This window comes from Lycorma delicatula, chromosome 5, assembly GCF_047948215.1.
Source record: "Lycorma delicatula isolate Av1 chromosome 5, ASM4794821v1, whole genome shotgun sequence".
NCBI lineage: Eukaryota > Metazoa > Arthropoda > Insecta > Hemiptera > Fulgoridae > Lycorma > Lycorma delicatula.
The window spans coordinates 147,551,102-147,572,290 of record NC_134459.1 but is presented as its reverse complement, the minus strand read 5'-3'; the positions used below and the strand labels follow the sequence as shown (position 1 = coordinate 147,572,290).

The 21,189-nt window shown below is 29.4% G+C and overlaps 1 protein-coding gene across 3 annotated transcripts in view; it reads left to right on the top strand.

Annotated features, from left to right (window-relative positions):
- Positions 1-20,528, top strand: part of LOC142325472 (FHF complex subunit HOOK interacting protein 2A-like) — a 70,848-nt gene extending 50,320 nt beyond the window's left edge. For all 3 annotated transcript variants that reach the window (XM_075367282.1, XM_075367281.1, XM_075367283.1), the window contains 5 exons: positions 13-166; positions 5,159-5,237; positions 5,675-5,933; positions 10,672-10,913; positions 12,675-20,528. In XM_075367282.1, coding sequence (XP_075223397.1) covers positions 13-166; positions 5,159-5,237; positions 5,675-5,933; positions 10,672-10,913; positions 12,675-12,774 — 834 coding nt within the window. In that variant the 3' untranslated portion in view covers positions 12,775-20,528. The remainder of the gene's footprint in view (positions 1-12; positions 167-5,158; positions 5,238-5,674; positions 5,934-10,671; positions 10,914-12,674) is intronic.
- The last annotated feature ends 661 nt before the right edge of the window (positions 20,529-21,189 follow it).

The following is a 21,189-nucleotide window of genomic DNA, read 5'->3' as shown; positions in this document are numbered from 1 at the left end:
TTTTTTTTCTAGGTTCTTCTTGAAAAAAACAATGAGCATATATTGCATTGTTTAGTATTGGCATACATAAATAGGCGTACATATTTTGATTTCACTGCCTCTGCATCACAGATTGCATCTTGGAGTGATGAAGAAGATGAGCGTGAAAGATGCCGTGAAAGTCCAGGTAATTTTAGATTTGATCTATTGCAATTTTGTTTTGATTTTATAAAAAGAATGTATGTAGAGGTAATTGTAAAATGTTATTTTAGAACCAAGATTAGGCTGGACATTTAATCTTTCCTTATTTGATAAAACACTTCAAGTTAGGTTGAGTTAGATTAGAATTAGGTAGGGTAAACTGCTTTATTTTAACATATACTAACAGCAGGCCAGATTCTAATATTTTCATGTAATGGTATCATTTTTCAATATTTTCATTTAAAAAACTATTCCAAATATGAAATAGGGAAAATTCTATGATTTTTTAATTTATTCTAAGGCCTGAAATGGAATAAAAACATTTCATCTTTGATTAATTAAATCATGAAATTTATTACTGTTTTATGGATGAAACAGTGGTCTTACAGTTTTTGTAAGATCAAAAATGTTATAGTTACAAGCACTATATTCATCTGAGAGTTAAAGGGACTGAAGATGATATTCCAGTAGAAAATGGATAGTAATTATTTCTTTACCTTCTTGTTTTACAATACAGTAAAATCTCCTTATTCGTGTTTCCTGTATTCAGAATTTCGTTATTTGCCGTCTAAAATTTTCCTTATTCACGTACATTATGCAGTGATATTAAAAAATAAAAATATTATTGCACATTAAAAAAATAATAATATAGTACGAATGTACACTGCGATAGTGTAAATACTGTACTGCACAGTACAGTACTGTATTTGTTTTTAAAGGTAAAGTAGAGAAATTTCTCCATTTTATTTGCTTTTCAATGATGGACACCTAATAAATAAACAAATTGTTAACATTATACATGTAGAGTATCAGATTACAGCAGTTCAGTAAAGTAACTCAATTGAGCAGAAGTATCAGTCATATAACAGTTATTACTGTGTGCGTGTTGTAAATAAATAGTGTTTTTATTCAGTATAGTATCGTTGATCTTTCTGATTGCAATCATTAATCTATTTCACTGTATATTCAGAATAATAGGCCTACTTTGTATTTTTGCGTGGTTTTTGTTTTTTAACTTAAATAAAATGTATTTTTTATAGTGTAAAGGGATTGATTTCTGTAAAAGTGTCTTCAGCAGGTAGCAATGAATGAAAGAGTGTAAAATAAGTTATACCATTCTTTAAAAAAGTTTAAATCATGGATAGACTTAAAGTATGTGAATCTGTAGCTTCTTCTGCTCAAAGGTTTGCAGTAGATTAATCGACCACTCAGTGGTCTTCTCAGTATTCTCAGTACATTAAGAAATTTGAACAACAAATTAGGATCTCAGCGGCCACTTTATCATTTCAAAATGTTAAAATAGTTAGGGATTCTGCTACTGATAAAATGAAAACTGCACTAAGTATTTGAATCGAAGATCAGAATCAAAAACTGGTTCCAATAAGTAGATCTATTCATAAAAAAGCTAAGAAACTGTACAACCATTTTAATCAAGGGCCGAGCCAAACTGATGCTGTTACCCCATTCCAAGCTTCAGAAGGGCAGGTTTAATAAATTTAAAGTCAGGAAATTTTTACACAGTATAAAAATTGTAGGGGAAGCTGCATCAGCAGATAAAGTAGCCACAGAAATTTTAAAAAAATTTTTAAAATCATCTTGGATAATAAATACAAGCCAGAGCAAATTTTTAATGTGGATGAGACAGGCCTGTTTTGGAAACGAATGCTCGACAGGACCTTTATCTTAAAAAATAAATGATCAGTGCCATGGTTCAAGATAGCAAAAGATAAGAGCAACAATTTTGCTATGTGCAAATGCAGCTGGTGATTGTTTAATTAAACCACTAATGCTTTACAGAAAACCTGCATGCATTGAAAAATAGAAATATGATGCTGTTGCGAGGTTTTTGGCAATCCAATAAAAAATCGTGGATTAAGCTTCTCTTTTCATGGGTTGGTTTTTGTACCCAAATTTGAAAAATATCTAATTTCAAAAAACCTTGATTTTAAGGCTCTTTTAGTCTTAGACAATGCTCGCAGTCATCCACAGGAAATCCAAACCTCTTCCCAAAATGAAAGTAGTTTTTTTGCTGCCAAAGACTACCGCTTTATTGCATCCAGTGGATCAGGGGATTATTTAATCATTTAAATTATATTACATAAGAAGAATATTTAAAAATTATTTTAGATGCGATGGATTCTGATTCTGAGCTGAATGATACAAAATGTTGTAAGAAATTTAATATTTCTGATTGTATTATGTACATCAAGTCATCATTAGATGACCTGAAACAGTCAACTCCGGTGTCTTGCTAGAAGAAACTTCTTCAAACAGATACGCTGGAGGGCACGACATCAAGACCCCCCCCCCCCAGAAATGTTGCCAAAAGCGTGAAAGCGATAGCTCTTTCTGTAGAGAAAAATGGGTTCGATAAAGTAGACGACACAGATATTGAAAAGCTCGTAAACAAACAAGAAGAACTTAATGAACAAGATCTGGAAGATTTAATGGCACAGATAGAGTATGAAAGTGAAGCGGTAAAAGATACAATCACTGGAAAACTGTTAAATGTTACTGAAGGCATTAAACTATCCCATGATCTGACTTAGTTTTTATAGATGCTGATTCATCTTTGAATAGAAGCTTAATCTTTAAGCGCAAAATTGAAGATGCCATGCAAGAATATGCAGAACGTCTCAGGGATTTAAAAACAAGAGCAAGACAAGGAAAAATTACAAAATTTTATAAATGCAATCACAAAATACTGTAAGTTAATTTTGTAAATTACCTTTACAGTAATTTTAGTTTTAGTTTACCTAATTCTGTAGTGCTGTTTTCTTGACCTTTTTGAGGTGATTACTGTGTACAATTTGAACATGTAGTACAGTTTTCTAATACATTACATACTGTACGTACTGTAGTGAGTTTTTAAATCAAACAGTTCATAAGTGATTGCAAGTAAATTAGGAAATATACTGCTTATTTGTTAAATATTTTTTGTGTTGTGTACCTATGTACTGTAATAAACCAATGTTTATAATTAATGTTGCCATCTGTATTTCATCAATAACATCGCCCTAAGTAAGTATGCATTATTTTTTTTTCATTTTACATAGAACCTAACAATTCTTTCTTTATTATGTTATGTTAGGTTATTATGAATAGATTAGGTGCTACCATAGCAATTCCATCGTTCATGGATCTGAACATTCTAGCTTTGAATCCTAGTCAGGCAGAACATTCTTTACATTCTATAAATATCCATACTTCATTCACTCTGTTAAATTATTTGGCAGCAGGAAAGGCATCTGGTTGTTAAAGTCCTGTCAGATTTACCCACAAAAAAAATATATTTGAATAAAACTGCTAAAATAACTATGTCAATACATACCTTTTCCAACATAGGAAACTTTTCCTATGTTCTTGAGTGAACACTGATGAACTGTTGAATAATAAAAATAAAAGTCTTCCTGGAATTATTATACAGTTGTAAATGTGCTTACCATCAAAAGTATTGATAATGTATGTTGTTGAGGGAATAGAAAGTGAATTTCAGATTATATTAATATCACCATATTAATTGATTCAATCTGTTTCCCAAATCCTGAAAGGAATAACATATAGTTATTTTCGTTTTGTAACAGAAAATATGCTGTATATTTTGTATATTATCACACTATCATTTTACTGTTAAAATCTATAAATAATTTTATATTATAAAATTAACAGACATAACAAAATTATTAAAAGTTGTTTTACTTAGACTAAGTATGTTACATACCCTAAAAATATTATTGTCATATAGCCAGACCTGTAATATTATTCAGTTGTGATTAGACATTAAACACCAGAAAACATTTACAATATGACATCTCGTACTTTATTTGGTTTGTTATGAATTCCATTATAATATTTTATCTGAAAGTATATCATTCAGTATAGTTTTGCTGTTGTGTAAATTTTCTTAAATGTATGAACTCGGTTAGAAGAAGAATTTTATTCAACACCTGACCGTGCTGTTTTTTTCAACACCAAGTGCTGTTTTTTTGTTTACTTTATAACCATTTTGGTGATTTAATGATGCAATTTTGGATATGTTACATAAAAAAAGATAATTCCAAAATATTACTAAATCATTATAATATTACCAGATTATCTTTTAATTTGTTAAAAATTATATTTTTCAATTCTTCTGTATAAATTACCTCCAGCTAACATACTGCATATATGAATTTAGAAAAGCTCCAAAATTCATTTTTATGTAAGTTTCTTGATTCTAATTATTGTTAATAGTTTCTAACAAAGCTCTGAATTCACTAAAAGTAGACAGCACCAGGGAAGCTCTTTAAAATTAAATTACTGGGACTCAAAATACTAAGAAACTTAATTTACTGTCCAATAATATGGGTTGATATTATTTTATCATTACAGTTTTTTTAATATCATTACACATAATCATTAAACAAAATTTTCAATAATTATACGATACTTCGCATTTTTGTTTTTCCCCATTGCAGTTTTATTTCATTTATAATATACTAGATATCTTTTATTAAATTTTAATGTTAAACTTTCATAAACCTTAATTTTATTCATTTCTCTTTTTTATAATATAAAGAAGAAAATAATAATATTTTTTACTTATAGTCGCATCAACAATTAAAGTCATTAGCAACTTCTCAGTGTAATTTAATTGTACTGATAAATTTGTAGTCTTGAACAAACTCAGACCGACCATTCCTGAGACATTTTAATTGAAACCCAACCACCAAAGAATACCGTATTCATGATTAGTATTCAAATCCAAATAAAAGCAACCTACCTTTATTAGGATTTGAACCTGAGAACTTTGACTTCGAAATCAGCTGATTTAAGACGACAAGTTTACCATTACACCAACCCGGTGGGTTAAAAAGCCTAATGGGTTAAACAAGAAAATGTAGACATGATTTGTATGCAAGAGAATGTTTTCTGTGAAATTAATATTAATTAAATTAATTAACATTAATGGTTTTTGGAATATTACTCTTTGTTGCAGGTTCAGATTCAAAACATAATTCTGCTTCAGTAACTAGTCGCACTTTTACCCCAACTCATATTGAAAAGATTATTCAGAGGTAACTAGTGTATTGTGTAATATAATTATTGAAACATATTACTTTAATAAGCATGTTAATAAACTGTAATTTTTTTGATAAATTAAAATCATTTTCTTTTTATTATTTTTATTTTAATATTAATAGGAGATACTAAATTGCTTCTTTTTTTTATAGAAACCACCTGTTTTACTGTTTTGTTTACGCTGTGTGTGTTCAAGTTTTATGTGCTTTATGTAGTGCTTGTACAATGTTTGAACTTTACTTAATTGTCGTATTAATTTTTTTTGACCAGTTACTCTTTCTCTCCTGCTTATCATATTTTTTAATAACTGAAGCCTAGCTTTTTTATTATTATTATTATTATTATTATTATTATTATTATTATTATTATAAGAAAATTTTAAATTACAGTCAGATTTTCCTTATAATGTTAATTATGTTTTTGTTAATTACAGCTTTCTGAATGTTGTCCCATCACAGTTGCGATCTGCTCCAGCTTCAGAAGCATCTGGTTACCATCAGTATGTTAGTGAGTCTGCTCGTCAGTATTCAAAAGTTGTAGCTGCATGTAAATCATATGCTTGGACGAGTGATGCTGCATCTGATGAAAGTAGTAGTTCAGATTCTAAACCAGAAGCTGACACACACAAGATCTTTTATGAAGGATCATTTCTTAAAATGCTTTTTAGTCGCCTTAGAAATCTGCCAATTCAGGTAAAATAATATATGGTTTTATGAAATATCACAAAAAATAATTCATTAAAATCTACTTTGCACTTTTAAATTAATATCTGCTTATACAGTCGACATTATTGTTGCTTTATATATTGATGACAGAAGTTTCAAATTTAGAAAAAGGCCTACTTGCTGCAAATGTCTACTAACTAAAGGATGTCTCTAAATTAATGCAGGATTTAAATATCATGCCATTTTTTTTTCATTGGATTGGCAATGCTCTCTGAAGTACATATTGTAATAATCACATTCCAGTTAGTAGTGAGTTAATTGTGATGGAGAAATATACAATGCAGAAGTGCATAACTGTTGTGAAAACATATGTTTTCAGAGTGTTATGCTGAAATTGTCAACAGTGTACCTTATCATGAAATGATAACAGCATTTTTGTGGTCTCAGTTGGAAGCCATGGACTTTGGCTTTGATGTTGATGAGATGGTTTTTCAGCTGGATAGTATCACTTGTCTTGTGGCGTGCAAAACCACTGAGTTGTTATGCCAGAAATTTCATAGATGGCTGATTTTGTGCAACAGTGATCACAATTTGCCACCAAGGTCATGCAATCTTACATTGTGTGACTTTTATCTCTGGGAATTTGTAAAGTCCAAGAATTACAGCAAATGCATAACAATCATTCCTGAACTTAAAGAAGAAATTCAGACGTCTTTTCACAATTGAACCTTAAGTCTGTAAAAATGAGATTGCAAATTTTGTCCAAAAGATTGTGTTACGCCGTTTGCGTAAAGTCGTTTTATTCCAATGAATTCAAGGTTATGGTCGAGTCTTGTAGTTTACAGGCTTGGTAATTTTATTTTTGCATTTTTGTAAGGCTTATCTACGTGTATTTTTAAATAGGTTGTTTGGGTTTGTTTTCGATATCATTTCTCTCAGTCTCCAGTTTGACTTGCTGATTGCATCATCATATTGGTGTTAGCTTATTTCTATCACGCATTATTTCATTGCTGTTTAGTATTAATGTATATATTAGGCTTAGTGTTTTTTATTCTCAACCAATTTCAATATTGTCATAGTTCCTAGAAGTCTATTTCTCTTTGTTTGCCCTGATGTCATTTCTTCAACTTGCGTATTCAGAAATTATTTTATCACTCTTACGTAATTCTTTAGTGGTCTGCTTGTTTGTAAATTATTTTTGTTTTGTCTTCGTTCCCGAATTCCACACGTTCTCTCTAATCATTCTCATACTAACACTAAGACACTACTCTTGTTGTCAACACACTCTCTCTATCTATTGCTTCGTTCGCTTCCCCTACCTCTCACCACACCAGCTTTGTTCATGCTAGTCCTGACTTTCACGCTCTGCGGATCCTGGTCCTCCAGACTTGGAGGACCAGGCTTCGATGTTCTCTTTCGCTCGTATAATGTTAATACTTTCTTCGTCTTCATAAACGTTGCGGTATTTCTCTGTCAAAATATTCTCTAGTTCTACTCGTCAGTTTTTCGTGATTTCACAGTTTTCTATGTTCGTCCAGCCTCGTTTCTTTGTTAAGTTATTCTTCAAATTCACTATATTACGTCTCTGTCGAAAGTGTTTCAATCACTACATACTGCCAATTCTATCGACGCCGAATCTTCTCGAGCTGCTGATTACATTTTCATCGATGCAGAATCTCTCCAAACTCGTTGCTACATTTTTGAGACGCCATGTCCTGTTCAACCTCTAAACCACGTCTCACCCCTGCATTCCTGATACACCACTGCGGACTATGCGCAGGATTACTGTATGTATTCATTTACCTTCATTCACGAGTTCGTCTCTTGCTAATATTTGTGTGCTACAGGCAAGTTCAATTTTCATTATTCATTACGTTAAACAGTTATTTTATCATTAAAATTTGTGGAACATTCAGTTCATTTTTACGCATTTCAATTTCAAGTTTAGTTTAAAAACCATTTATTCACGACAGGTGGCTTATATAAGGTTTTGTCATCGTTCAGCTGCAACCTATTTTACGTGCTTAATTATTACAATTTGTTGTTATTGTAATTAGCTCTATAATTTAATCTTGTAATTTGTTAATCGCCGAGATTATTTCTTTTCTACTCATGAACTGTTTTCATATTACTTCTCTTAAATTAACCTAAAGCAAATTACTCCTTATGTGCAGTTATGTTTTAGGACTTGTTTATAATTTTATATTTTCAAGAAAGCTTGTTTACTAATATGAACTCTACTTATATATTTACTTATTTCAATTTGATTATTGTAATTAACTTTTTTTGTACTAGAATATTATTGTGGCCTTTTTTCTACACTAAACTAGAATTGCTAGTTTTAATTATTTAATGCTAAGTTTGATGATGTTCATAAATTAGAAAAGGCCAGTGCCAATTAAGATTTACTGTAATTTATTTTCCTCATTTAATATTATTATTACTGATATGCTAATTTTTTCAATATTACAGCATATGTCAGTAATGCAATATTTTGCCAGTCATACTCTGTTTATTAATATTATGTTTTTCTAAGTTTATAATTGTAAATAAGTTGTTTTATGTTCTCTTGTTTTCAGGCTTGGTTAAATTGTAGATTTTCAAAATGTGTATCTAAAAGATGTATATTCATGTATTTGCTCATTTAATATCATTGTTCATATGTTGATTCAGCTGATATTTATTAAGTATCATTAAGTTTTGCTAATTTCATAATTTATTTTTATTTTTTAAGGTTATGATTTAACTTAAGTTCATTTGTTTTCTTTCCAATTAAAGTCCAATTTCTTTTGGCAAATACGAGCTGTGTATTCTTTTAGTTTTGTTAACTTTACCCAACAGATTGTACAAATATGAAACGTTGAGGATATTTGTCTAATATTATTTTCCATATTTAATCGGAATGTTTACTCTTTCAAAAAATGTCACAACTTTGCCAATTCATGTATGAATGAAGTTCTAATTTGTAATAAACTGCTGGTTCCTATAGATCACTAAGAATTTTAAAAAATTGTTACAGAATAGAGATAAAAATTACAATGCTTATTTTAATTAATATAAATATTTTTCTGGCCATTTGCATTGACATATTATATTTTGATTGAAAAGACCATCTTATTAAGAATCCGTTAAATAATCTTATGTGTTTTATAGCAACTGAAAAAATAGTTCTTTTGCTTGCTCATTACTTCTACAGGTAACACAAGAAAATGGGAATTTTTGAAAAGTGCTACAAAAAAATTTATTAACATAACCTAACCATTACAATTAAAAAATATGATATTTATAAAAATATCAAATTATCAAAATACCAATATCAGTTTTTGAAAATTACATCCAGGTAGATGGCTTCCTCCTCTACATACAGTATGCACTCTGCTGTGAGATTTTCAATTGCTTCCTGCAACGTCTCAGCTGCGATACCATGAATTTCATCTTCCATCGCTTGTCTCAATTCACCCAGTGTCTTTGACTGACTCTTATAGACCACACTCTTAAGATATCTCAGCAAAAAAAAAGATTACAAACTGACAAATCCAGTGATCTTGTGGGCCAGGGAATGCCACCAAATCTTGAGTTGATACGGTTGCCATTAATTCCCTTGCAGTGTATGATGTCACATCATCATATTGAAAGCAGGCTTGGAGTTTGTGTGGGAAACTGTTCAATGTAGGTGCAAAAAAAAATTGCAGTGTGTGAACATAACAATCTGAAATAACAAACAGTCTTCATGATCCACTTCTCATTTTCAAAAAAGTATGGTCCGATGGCTCTCTCTTTTCTCCCCTTTTCTGTTTTGCCTTTGGAACGACCACAATATATTACTTCAGAGGTTGAATGAGGATGATATGTATGAATGTAAATGAATGGTAGTCTTGTACAGTCCCAGGTTGACCATTCCTGAGATATGTGATTAATTGAAACCCAACTACCAAAAAACACCAGTATCTATGATCTAGTGTATTTTATATTCAGAAAAATACATTGGTATGATCCATTTGGTTTGCATGGACGTCCTTTTTTTAAAAAAAAAAAAGATGATCTGATGACTCCATAGGCAAAACTGCACACTGTTACCTTGCTGCTGTAAAGTGTGTTCATGAACTTCATTGGGGTTGCTGACTGCCTAGTATTGATAGTTTTGCTTGTTCACGTACCTGTGAAATGAAGATGTGCCTCATCTGACATGTACAGCTTGCCGATAAATTTGTTGTCCTTGTTAATGTTTGCCATAACTTTTTGACTGAAAATTAAGTGGAACTGGTAATCATTCTTCTTCAGTTCTTGCATAATAAACTTGTGTGGATGAAATTTTAAATCGAAATGAAAATCTTTCATTTTGGCAAACACTCTCTTGGGACTACTCAATTACAGCTGCTTGTTTATGAATTGAATACTTTGGGCTCTGTACAACTGAAACAGCCTAATATCGTGTACAGCCTTAATATTGTGTGGAGTATGAGCACTTCTTGTTCGTCCTGTCGGTTTCTTTTTCAGAGTCGATCCAGTCTCTTCAAAGTTTTTAATCTACATTTGACTGTATAAAACTAAAACTATTCTAGATGAATATCTTCATTGAAAAAAATTAAAGTATTTTGTATTAGTAGTCGTCTCTCTTTTGTGTCTAGCAATTATGATGTTCTCTGTCAGTTATAATTCCACTTTTAAAAAATGAATCTTTTTTTAAGTAAGAAAAAGTTCTATCTATTTTCCATTTGCTGTTTGAATTAGATAAAAGTAAAAGTCAGAATTTTTATTGTTTCAGGCTTATGAAATCAACTTAGAATTAACTGCTGTTGTGTCACGTTTGTCTTTATTACCGCATCCTCTTCTTCATGAGTATCTGTTAAATCCTATGGTACCACGTCATGCTGAAGCCGATTCATTGTTTGCTTCTTTGAATGATGTTGCCTCACAATTACTAACTCAAGTCACTCTGTTACCTGATTACAAGAATCGGCTTACAAGTACTCGGCAGCATTTACTTGGAGATGTTCCTGATGAAAGGTGAATATTTTTTTTTATTCATTTACAGTATATTATTTATTGATTACTTTTTGTTTTGTTTTTTAAACCATTCATGAAAAAAATTACTATTTAGCTTTATAAGTTAGAACATAACAGTGTTGGAATCATATATAACTTCCATTTTGTATAGTCTACAAAACCAATCTTTGGTTGCTTTATAGCTACAGGACAGTGTAGCAAATCGTGTTTGAAGAGTACTGTTATGAAAATACAGGGATCAGTCCATTTGAAGTGACCCAAGGTTGGTTGACTAACCTGTTTTAGCGTAAAAGAAGATCACAGCTGCTGAATGTAGTAAGGTTCAAAAGGTTCATATATGGTGTCGAATATTTCTCACGTTATTATACACTTTTCTGTAAGGTAATATTTTTAAATCCTGTAAGATAATATTTTTTTCAAGTTTATAAACAATAATTTGTTTAAATTCTGTATTAATTAAAAGTATACATATAGGTCCACTGTTTTACTGATCTACTTACTGAGTATGAAATATAAAATTGATAGGAAGTGCCTGTTCACAAGTCACTATTTTCTTACTAACAGGCTAGTTTTCTTATAACAATATAATGTGTAATGTTTATCCACAATCAAGACTGTAGTACATTTATTTGTTTTCTGGATTGTTATGTAGTCCTAATATGTTTAATTACTTTTATAAGATACTTTTTTATACAGTATTTTAAAGATAGGTGGTTTTATTTATGAGCATTCACAGCCCATGAAATAAATAAACACCCTTGTATTGATGAATTGTTCTAAAATAAATTCCGATAATGACCTCTCAAGTTAACCAAGCATTATTATCAATCTGTTTATTCAAATAGTAACTGCAGGCTGGCTTGTAAAAGACTCCATCTCTGTCCAAGATTGAGTCAAAACCTCCAGATAAACTGAATTGATCAAATGTATTAACATCTGCTTAATATCAGCAGAATGAAAATCGCTTCTCTTGGGTAAGATCAAATTGTAGCAGAATGAAAAAAGTGATTGCTGTGGATACTAGTAATACTGAAACCAGCCAGTTTATCTCTCTAAGAAATACATTGTGTTAACCATGCGACTTTTCTAAAAAAGCTGTTTCTTAATATTTTATGTTCATTTAAAGGAAAACCTTCTGATTTACTAAATTCTCATCCAGCTTTTCTTTACTTTTTTTACTAACAGTAGAAAAATTTAACAATATCTTTTAAAGGAAAATATTTTGCCTTCGTAAAATATGCATTTTACATGAGCTATATAAATGGTATCAAAGTCAACCTGTGGGAAAAGCATATTAAAATGTTAAGTACTTTTTTCTTTATTAACAGCTGGAAATTGATCTGATAATTTTTATTATGGATATTGTGTATAGATTTTAAAGAGCCATGAATGCAATTTTTTTGGTATTAGATTAAAAAATATATAATATAAAGAAGAGACAGACTTATAGGCCACATATTAAGGCATCCTGGAATACTTGCTTTAATGTTGGAGGGACAGGTAGAAAGAAAAAATTGTGCAGGCAGGCAACATTTGGAATATGTAAAACAAATTGTTAGGGATGAAGGATGTAGGTGGTATACTGAAATAAAACTACTAGCACTAGATAGGGAATCTTGGAGAGCTGCATCAAACCGGTCAAATGACTGAAGATCAACAAAAAAAAGTTTAAGACCAAAGCAGCTTCATTTTTCATTCTTACACATTATTTTTATTTTCGTAATAATTATTTTTTGTTGAAATTTATAATTTATTTTTCAGAGATGAAATGAGTAACGTGCTAGAGAGTGTGGTTGTATTAGAAGAGCTATGCAAAGAATTAGCTGCTATTGCTTATGTCAAGTTTCATAATGCACTTTGACATACATTAAACACATTTATCTAGGTTTTCTGGTAATATAGTATATTGTAATACTGTAAATAAGTGCAATATATTTATATATTTGCTAGTGACTTTAGTAATAACCAGTGTGATTTTCAGTATTTTATGTAATAATTATAAAATATTAATTCAAGATCATAATATTACGAGGGCGAATCAAATGTAATTTATAATTTTTTTTTATTTTTTATAAATTTATTGATTAATTATATACACAATTCATACTTAAATCATTTCTCTGTGTTGTCTCCTGCATGATCTACACACTTTTGCCAATGATTTAGAAGCTTGAATATTCCTTCTTCATAAAACGTTTGAGGAGTCATCAACCAATTGCGCATGTGCTACTTGACATCTTCATTGTTTTCGAATCATTTCCCTCCAAGTAATTGTTTCAAGGGCACAAAAACAAAATAATCACAGGGAAACAAACCTGGACTGTTCAAAGGGTGGTCAAGGGTTTCCCAGTGCATTTTTTCATCCCTTGTTAAAATCGCAGTGTGTGGCCTGGCATTGTTGTGGAGAAGGATGACATCTCTGATGCGTGTACCCCATTTTTTGTTTCAGTAGGCGGCTTTTGTTGACTGTAGCAGCTGGCAATAGTAAGCCAAATTCACTGTTCATTGATTGCAGAGAAAATCAATAATTTATTGATTGTAGAGAAAATCAATGATTTATTGTCTCAAGGGGAGTAAAACTCCCTTTGAGACAATAAATCATTACAAGAACTTTTCCAGCTGACAGATGGGTTTTGGCCTTCACTGGGCAGCCCTCATCTTTCCTTCACCACACCTTACTCACCATTTTTGACTCCGGAGTGTAACAATGAACCCATGTCTCATCACATGTGATGATGTGCCTCAAAAAATCATTCCCTTCTTGCCAAAATCAATTTAGAAGTGTCTCTCAGATCTCCAACCTGATCTGTTTTTGATTTTCAGTCAAAAATTTCAGAACCCATCAAGCACTAATAAAGCCAAGATGATCAATGATAATGGATTGAGCATTCCCATAGCTAATACCCGCTTCTGTTGCAATTTCTTCAACACTGAACCGGGGATCACCTTCGATAAGCTCTTGAACGGCACGGATGTTGTCAGCTGTGAGACTTGACCTTTAGCGTCAATCATGACTTTAATTTTCTACTTTTTCTTGCATGCCCTTAAATTGTCTAGGCCATGTATACATTCAGTTCTGGGACATTGGAGCATCCCCAAACTTTACCTTTAAACGAGTAAACATTTCTGCAGGTTTAACACCTTCATTAGTAGTAAAAGCTATGATTATACATTGTGCAACAGACAACAAAAAACCCCCTTGCTCACTCATGGCTGTACTGATGATAGAGGAGCTAACCAATCTCCTTCCCCCGCTGTAACACATCGAACCCTCCCACTTCACCATCCAGCTCGGAACTGCTTGCTGCGTAGAATAGCAGAATTACCATTTATATTTGATTCACCCTCATATCTTTGAATCTATTATTATTATTATTGCTTTTTAGTGAATCAGTTTTAAAATAAAAACATGTTATATTTTTTTTATTAGTGCATAATGTTATGAGATATGACTGTGATTTAAAATACATTTAATGTATTTGTTAAGAAAAATTGTTACATATTTTAGAAATTATTAATTACTACCCAAAAGTAATTCATACTTTTTAAAAATAATATGATTGTAGGTTTGTATATTTTATCTTATTGATAACAAATTTGTGGTGAATTTATATTTACAGAAAGATGTCTCCAATCAGGATTCTATTTACATTTAGTAATGAACTGTAGAATGTATATTCATGAAAGAGCATTTCTTACTATTGTGTTGTTACCCCCCCCCCCTTAATAGTTTTATAGTTTTCTCTAAACTTTAAAGTTAAATCATCTTAAATTCAAATTTTATGAATTTTTTTTTTGACAAGCTGATAAAATCTATACCTTTAAGTGTCTTCATATCTTATTATTGTCATTGTATAGTTGACTGAATATGATTTTTGTTAAGTTATGGACCTGCCATTGATCTCCATTTTGGAAACTGTTGCATAGCAATGATGAAACTGATAGAAACAGGTCCATCCAGGCATATAAACCAGGTCATTAATTTTTCACTGTGATTAAGGCATTAAAGGTCATTAATTTTTCACTGTGTCCCCTGCACAGTCAAAATACAAAATGGCACATGTGTCAACATTGTAAGATATTTGCTTACACTAAGTAGCCCCTTGTATTAACTGACTGACTAAAAATAGTCTTGAAAAAGGATTTTTGATTATCATGAGAATTCTTTTTTCTATTTTCTTTCCATTGCCCTGGAAGTATCAGCATTTGAACAGTGTAATTTGTTTATGTGAAAACTCTCCGTTTACTGTTGTATCATAGTTGACTGCTTTAATCATAGTGTCAGACTGCTTTACTTTTTTATTCTATAAAACCCAAATACTTATTATTATTTATATATAAACAATAATAAAAATTTGCTTCATAAAACAAATAATAATGTGAATAAATCAACATGGTTTTTATATATTTATATATATAAACCAAACTGATCCACCCAAGTACAGAAATATACATTAAATAAGATGACACTTACTTTATTTTTTCATATCTTTACAAAAATGTGTTTGTGTGTTTTTTTTTATAATAAAAAATTAAAAACTGCATATATAAAATATGTCAAATTTGGTAAAAATTAAAATAGTAACTGGGATGAAATGCACCATATAACTTGGCCAGCCAATGTTACAGTATTGTGTAGATTTCAATTAAATTAAATTATACATTATCATTATTTGAAAAAGTGTTGCAATCTAATACGGCCTTTATAATTGTGTCATCTTTATATTCTGTTTGTAGGTTGATCAATTTGAATTTCTTTATATATATATATATATATAAAGTTTTTCCAAAATATCTTAACTTTCATTATTATTATTCATATTATATTTCTTGGTTTCCAATATTTCCAAATTGGTTTCAATATCAGAAGTAGAATGTTTATTGTTAATAAGGTGGTTAGAAACATTTGATAAACCCAATTTTACATTTTTATAATGTCTAACAAGTTCAAGAAATCTGGTTTAAAAGATATACTAGTTTTTCCTATATAAATATCCCTCTCAAGGGGATATGGGTCTTGAAAGGATTGACTTCAGAAAAAAAAAAAAAATATATATATATATAGAAATCTACAGCAGCCATGCATGGATGTTATTTTATAAAAAGTATCTTTATTTAGAAAATCACTTCACATAGACAATTTGCCATCAATTCAACAAATGAACTACACATTTTTCAGATTTCTTTATCATGAAACCTTATCAAATATATTTGCTTTCATGAGGTCAATTTCTATGGTACAGTTCATTTTTGAGAGTCATTTTTTGACTATTGCCCAAAGATTTTCAATTGGGGTTAAGTCTGAGGTGTTTCCTGGCCATGGGAGCACTTAAATGTTTTGTTCTTCAAGAAATTTTTCACATTAAGTTGTGTCACAACCCTTTCCTTCAGAATTTTGTATATCCATCAGTTTTTATACATTTTTGTTGGAAGTAATGATCAAGGGCCTTTAAATGTTAAACAACTCAAAAACATTTTTTCTGGGAATATTTAACTGATTGTTGGATTTGAGCCTGTGATATATTTTCATCTGGATGCTTTTCTAACATATGAAATCCTTAACATTTTCCCAATCATCTTTGGTTCAATTAGCATGAAGACATGTCTTCACACTAATCCTGTGTTGGAGTTGTTTTTCTTTTATGGTCGTATTTGCCTTTTCTTTGAGGTAAAAAGGAACCAGTTTCTTTAAATTATTTTAAATTAACATTCACTGTTTCTAGTCCAGCACCACACTCAGTAAGTTTTGTTGTTGTGTCATAATGGAGTGTTAAAAAAGAGAAACAGTTTTTGAATGCTTTCTTGAAGTTATGTCCATTATTAAATATTCAAGACAGAAAAAAAAATGAAAATACGATTTTGTAATAAAAATGAAATAAACTTTCACAAAACACTATTTATAACATGAAAATTGCTAAATAACAAAACAACAATAACCTTGTATATGAAGACAACTTGAAGAATGGGTGTGGTCATGCAGTGTGGCCACAACATATAAATAAATAAAACATTCCTGTATTTAGAATTATTTGCATGCTAACTTCGTAGTTCATATCTGTAACCAAAAAAAAAATGTTTGTATCATTAAGTGTTAATGTAAAATGCATTAAAACTTTCATTAAAAAGAAAATGCTTCTTCTGTTGTAAGAGAAAATGGGGGTTACTGAGCTGGCAGAGTTCAGTAAATAAGTTAATCTGGATGTAAAAAAAGTTCAAAAATAATTGTATGCGTTATAATGTATTATCAGAAGTTAAAATTCTTATTCTGGTTTGTGAGTTAGTAGTATATATGTTAACGGTAAATTTGATTAATCAGGTGATTATGCATAATTACCAGTAAATTTGATTAATCACCTTCAATGTTGGAGAACAACATTCATAATTTGTATATTTAATGTTAATTAGAGGAGGTTAGCAAGCACAGATTATGTTTGGTTAGTTTATGATAAGCTAATCAAACATAACATTTGCTCGCTAACCTTAACTAATTAGCAGTAACTTTTTGATTATTTAAATAATAAATTCACTAATTATTGCTTATCGTCAAGTTGTTATTTTAATATGTAAAATATGTTAATATGGAGAATATGTAAAATGACCAGTATATTTAATAAATTACTATATATTTATTAAATTTTCCAACATTGGAGGCAATTAATCATCATAATCACCAGATTAATCAAATTTACCATATTATATATATAAATTATATTATGGTAAGTGTAGTATAATAAAATTAAGTTAATCACTTTATGCATTTATGCTTAGGCACCCACTTGTGAACCACACTCATTTATGAGATTGAGGATTATATATAGCAATTGATCACAGAGGTAATGAGTATTTTTCTCATTCTCTAATTTACTATAATGTTTATATAGCCCAATTTAACACTGGCAACCTTTGGATGTATTACATTGACAAAAAAGAGGAGGATACAAGGATACCACTAAATCATTTCTCCTACTTTTCATCTCATGAATATCAGTAGTCAAATATTGTACAACCAGTTTTATTACATTTTAGTATAGTGAGTGGTTACTGTAATAAAACAAATTAATTGAAATGTTATTATTTTTTTTACTATTCAGTATCACTTTATTTAATTATTAATGTAATTAATTAAGTTCTTTTAAAACAATATTTAATAATATTTTATTTGACAGCCGAGTGCACTATTTGGAATTTTTTTTATTTATTTTAAAATGTGAGATTAATCAGATTTATTCAAATATATTTTATTAAATTATTATAATGATAATATAAAGCAGTTTAAACCAAAAATCTTTCTTAGTTAAATTTTAAGTAGTAATCATTTTATTCTAAAAAAAATATATGTAATTTTAACCATTCTCAAAAGAATTTTTATTGTGTTTTTAATGGTTTGTAAATATATTGTTATTTATGTTTTGTTATAATAAATTAATTACAAGATGTATGGTCCTTCATATTATATTCTGCATTCTGCAATTGTCAAGTGCTCAGAAAATGTGATTTCTATACACACAGTTGGTGAGAATTGGAATTCTAAGTTTTAAGATTGTGTATGATGACATTTTTTTATAAGTAATTTTCTTGTTTAAATGAGAAATTGAAATCCCACTGACATAATGATAACATCTAATACCTGTTGAACAGTCATTACCTCTTATTATCTATGAACAAAATTTGAAAGTCATTATAAAGATTTTTTAATGAGTTTTTGTTGATTGCTTTATTAAAAAAAAACAACTATCTTGTACTCAAAACATTGTAAAGATGATGATTTTGTACGAGTGAAAATGATTCGCGAATGACTTCCCTCAGACACCCTTGTAGAACTTTAAAGTAGATGTGATCTAATGGCTATCACAGAAAAGCACATTTTCAGCACTGTAGTGCCAGAATAACAACTCATTGGCCAATGACTTGTCATTCTGGCCTCTGTTTGTTCTCCAGCGATATTTTTCCCCCTCTTGAAGTAAGAGTGTGTCATTCAGAACACTTTGCTCAGTTTGCTCAGACTGTGGTTTGTTGCCACAGCCTTGCTGGATCATTCCACTGCGGATTTTCAAATTTTGATACAAAATTTGTTGTTATCGCTTTGTTCTGTCCTACAATCCAAAATAAAATTACAAATATACCGATATACGTTATCTCAAAAATGTATTTAACATAGATCTCATTTAAGGATCAATACTACTAGTTTGCATGCTGATTAATGAAAGTTGTTGATCACTTCTGTTGTGCACATATGATTGATGTTGCTTTCTGTATATTTTATTATAGGACTAGTGTAGAATCTTTTATCATTCCTCAAAATTTTATGGACTTCATCGTTTGATTTAAGTATTATTGTATTCTACATATTCAACATTTGAATGTGATAACAGTCTTTTAACAGAATAAAAAGTGAAGATTCTTACTGATTGTAGATATCTGTGATCTCGTTCACAGTTTGCAATGCACTGAATACAAGTAAATACAGCAGTTTTGAACACCTCTATCGCAGTAATTGATATTAAATTGTTTATGTATACCATCGGCTACCCTTTTACAAAATTACATATTTAATAGCCTTTTCAAGTTGTGATTAAAACATTTCGCAAAGATGCTTTGTTATACAGAAATATCTATTAAATAATAATTTCCTAGTTTTGTTAAAATTTTCATCTTCTTCCTTGTTAGTATTTTTAAACTTTGAAAATGCTTCTTATGAAATGTTGCTCTAGATTTTTGAGATATTTTTTATTTACTTAATTGCATATTGTATTAGTGGAAATCATTATGAGAATTATTATTATTGTATTATGGGAAATCATTATCACTTACTTATTTTAGTAAATGTATTTGTAATGTTTTATATCATCTTTACTCCTACTTTTAATGAGTAATGAGGATGTACAAAGACAATTTCAGCATGAAAGAAACTGCATATTTTTAGTGAACAATAAATTCTTCTTTTGGTAATGTCATTATAAAGTAAATGTTACTATGAATTTTATTCAATAATTAGATGCAGTCTTCTCTAAAGTAAAACAGAAATCACATTCTCTTATTAAAATTACTCATTGTTCAGCAATGGCTGCTCTTTCTAGGTTTCTGCACCCATAGTTCATTTTAAGCTTTTCTTTTCACTTCAATAGATAATGAGAATATAGCACAAATTTTATTTAATTTTAATTATGATAAGTTTACTGTTTTAAATATGACTATACATTGTAGTATAGTTAATCATCATGCTATCAATAAGGATGTGATTTATTTAAGTGCATATTATGATGTTAAAAATGTATGCCTGATTACTAATAAATTTGCTTATTACAGTATTGTTATAAACACTTCTGAAAATGTTACTTATCCCAAGATTATAAAGATTTTGCATTATGTATATCCGATTTTGTATACTATGTTTATCATGTAAATAAAAAATTAAATAGATGTATATTTTTTAAATGTTTATATTACAAAAGCACAAAAAGTAGGTAATATTTAGAAATAGTTTTTAAGATTTCTGTGATTTGTGACTAGTCTTTAATTTACTTAATCTCTGATGTTTTTTGCAGTGTAGTTATAATTTTTCATATACAATATTTTTTTTTTTTATGTAGAATTAAATATATATATATATATATATATATATATATATATATATATATATATATATATGTAAACATAGAATTGAAATATAACCTAAATGATGTAAAAATTTTCATTAATTGAAACAGAATTCATAAGAAAAAAATTACTTTTTATTGTCTTGATTGCTCTCAGTAATTAATGATTTTTTTCATATTTTGCTCACATCCGAACATAATTTACATGTAATTTTAATCATGATAGTAATCATTTTAATCATAATCTACAGTTTGATTGAAATGTTTGCTTGAAATTTAGTGTAACATTGAATATTGATTGCAGAATAACATGAAATTAATTAGAAAGCATTTCAAGAAGTGGATGCAAAAAAGTAGTTTTGTGTTTTAACATTATAATTATGTAAAAATAATTATGTGATATAACTATGTGAAATTAACAAATTAAAAATCTTGAATGTGTTAATCAGAAAATATTTTAATGTAAATTTTTTATTGCTTAAGTGAACAGAAAATGAGGTTTATCTGTAAAAAATATTCATGAAGATGATAATATTATTTTTGTAAAGGAATCTTCTAGTAACTTAATTTTAAACCAGTTTATCAGATCTTTTAGATCATTTATTTATAAATGGTAATGGTAGCATAATGAAACGATAATCTGGTTTGATAGATGTGAATATTATTTTAAGAAATTAAAT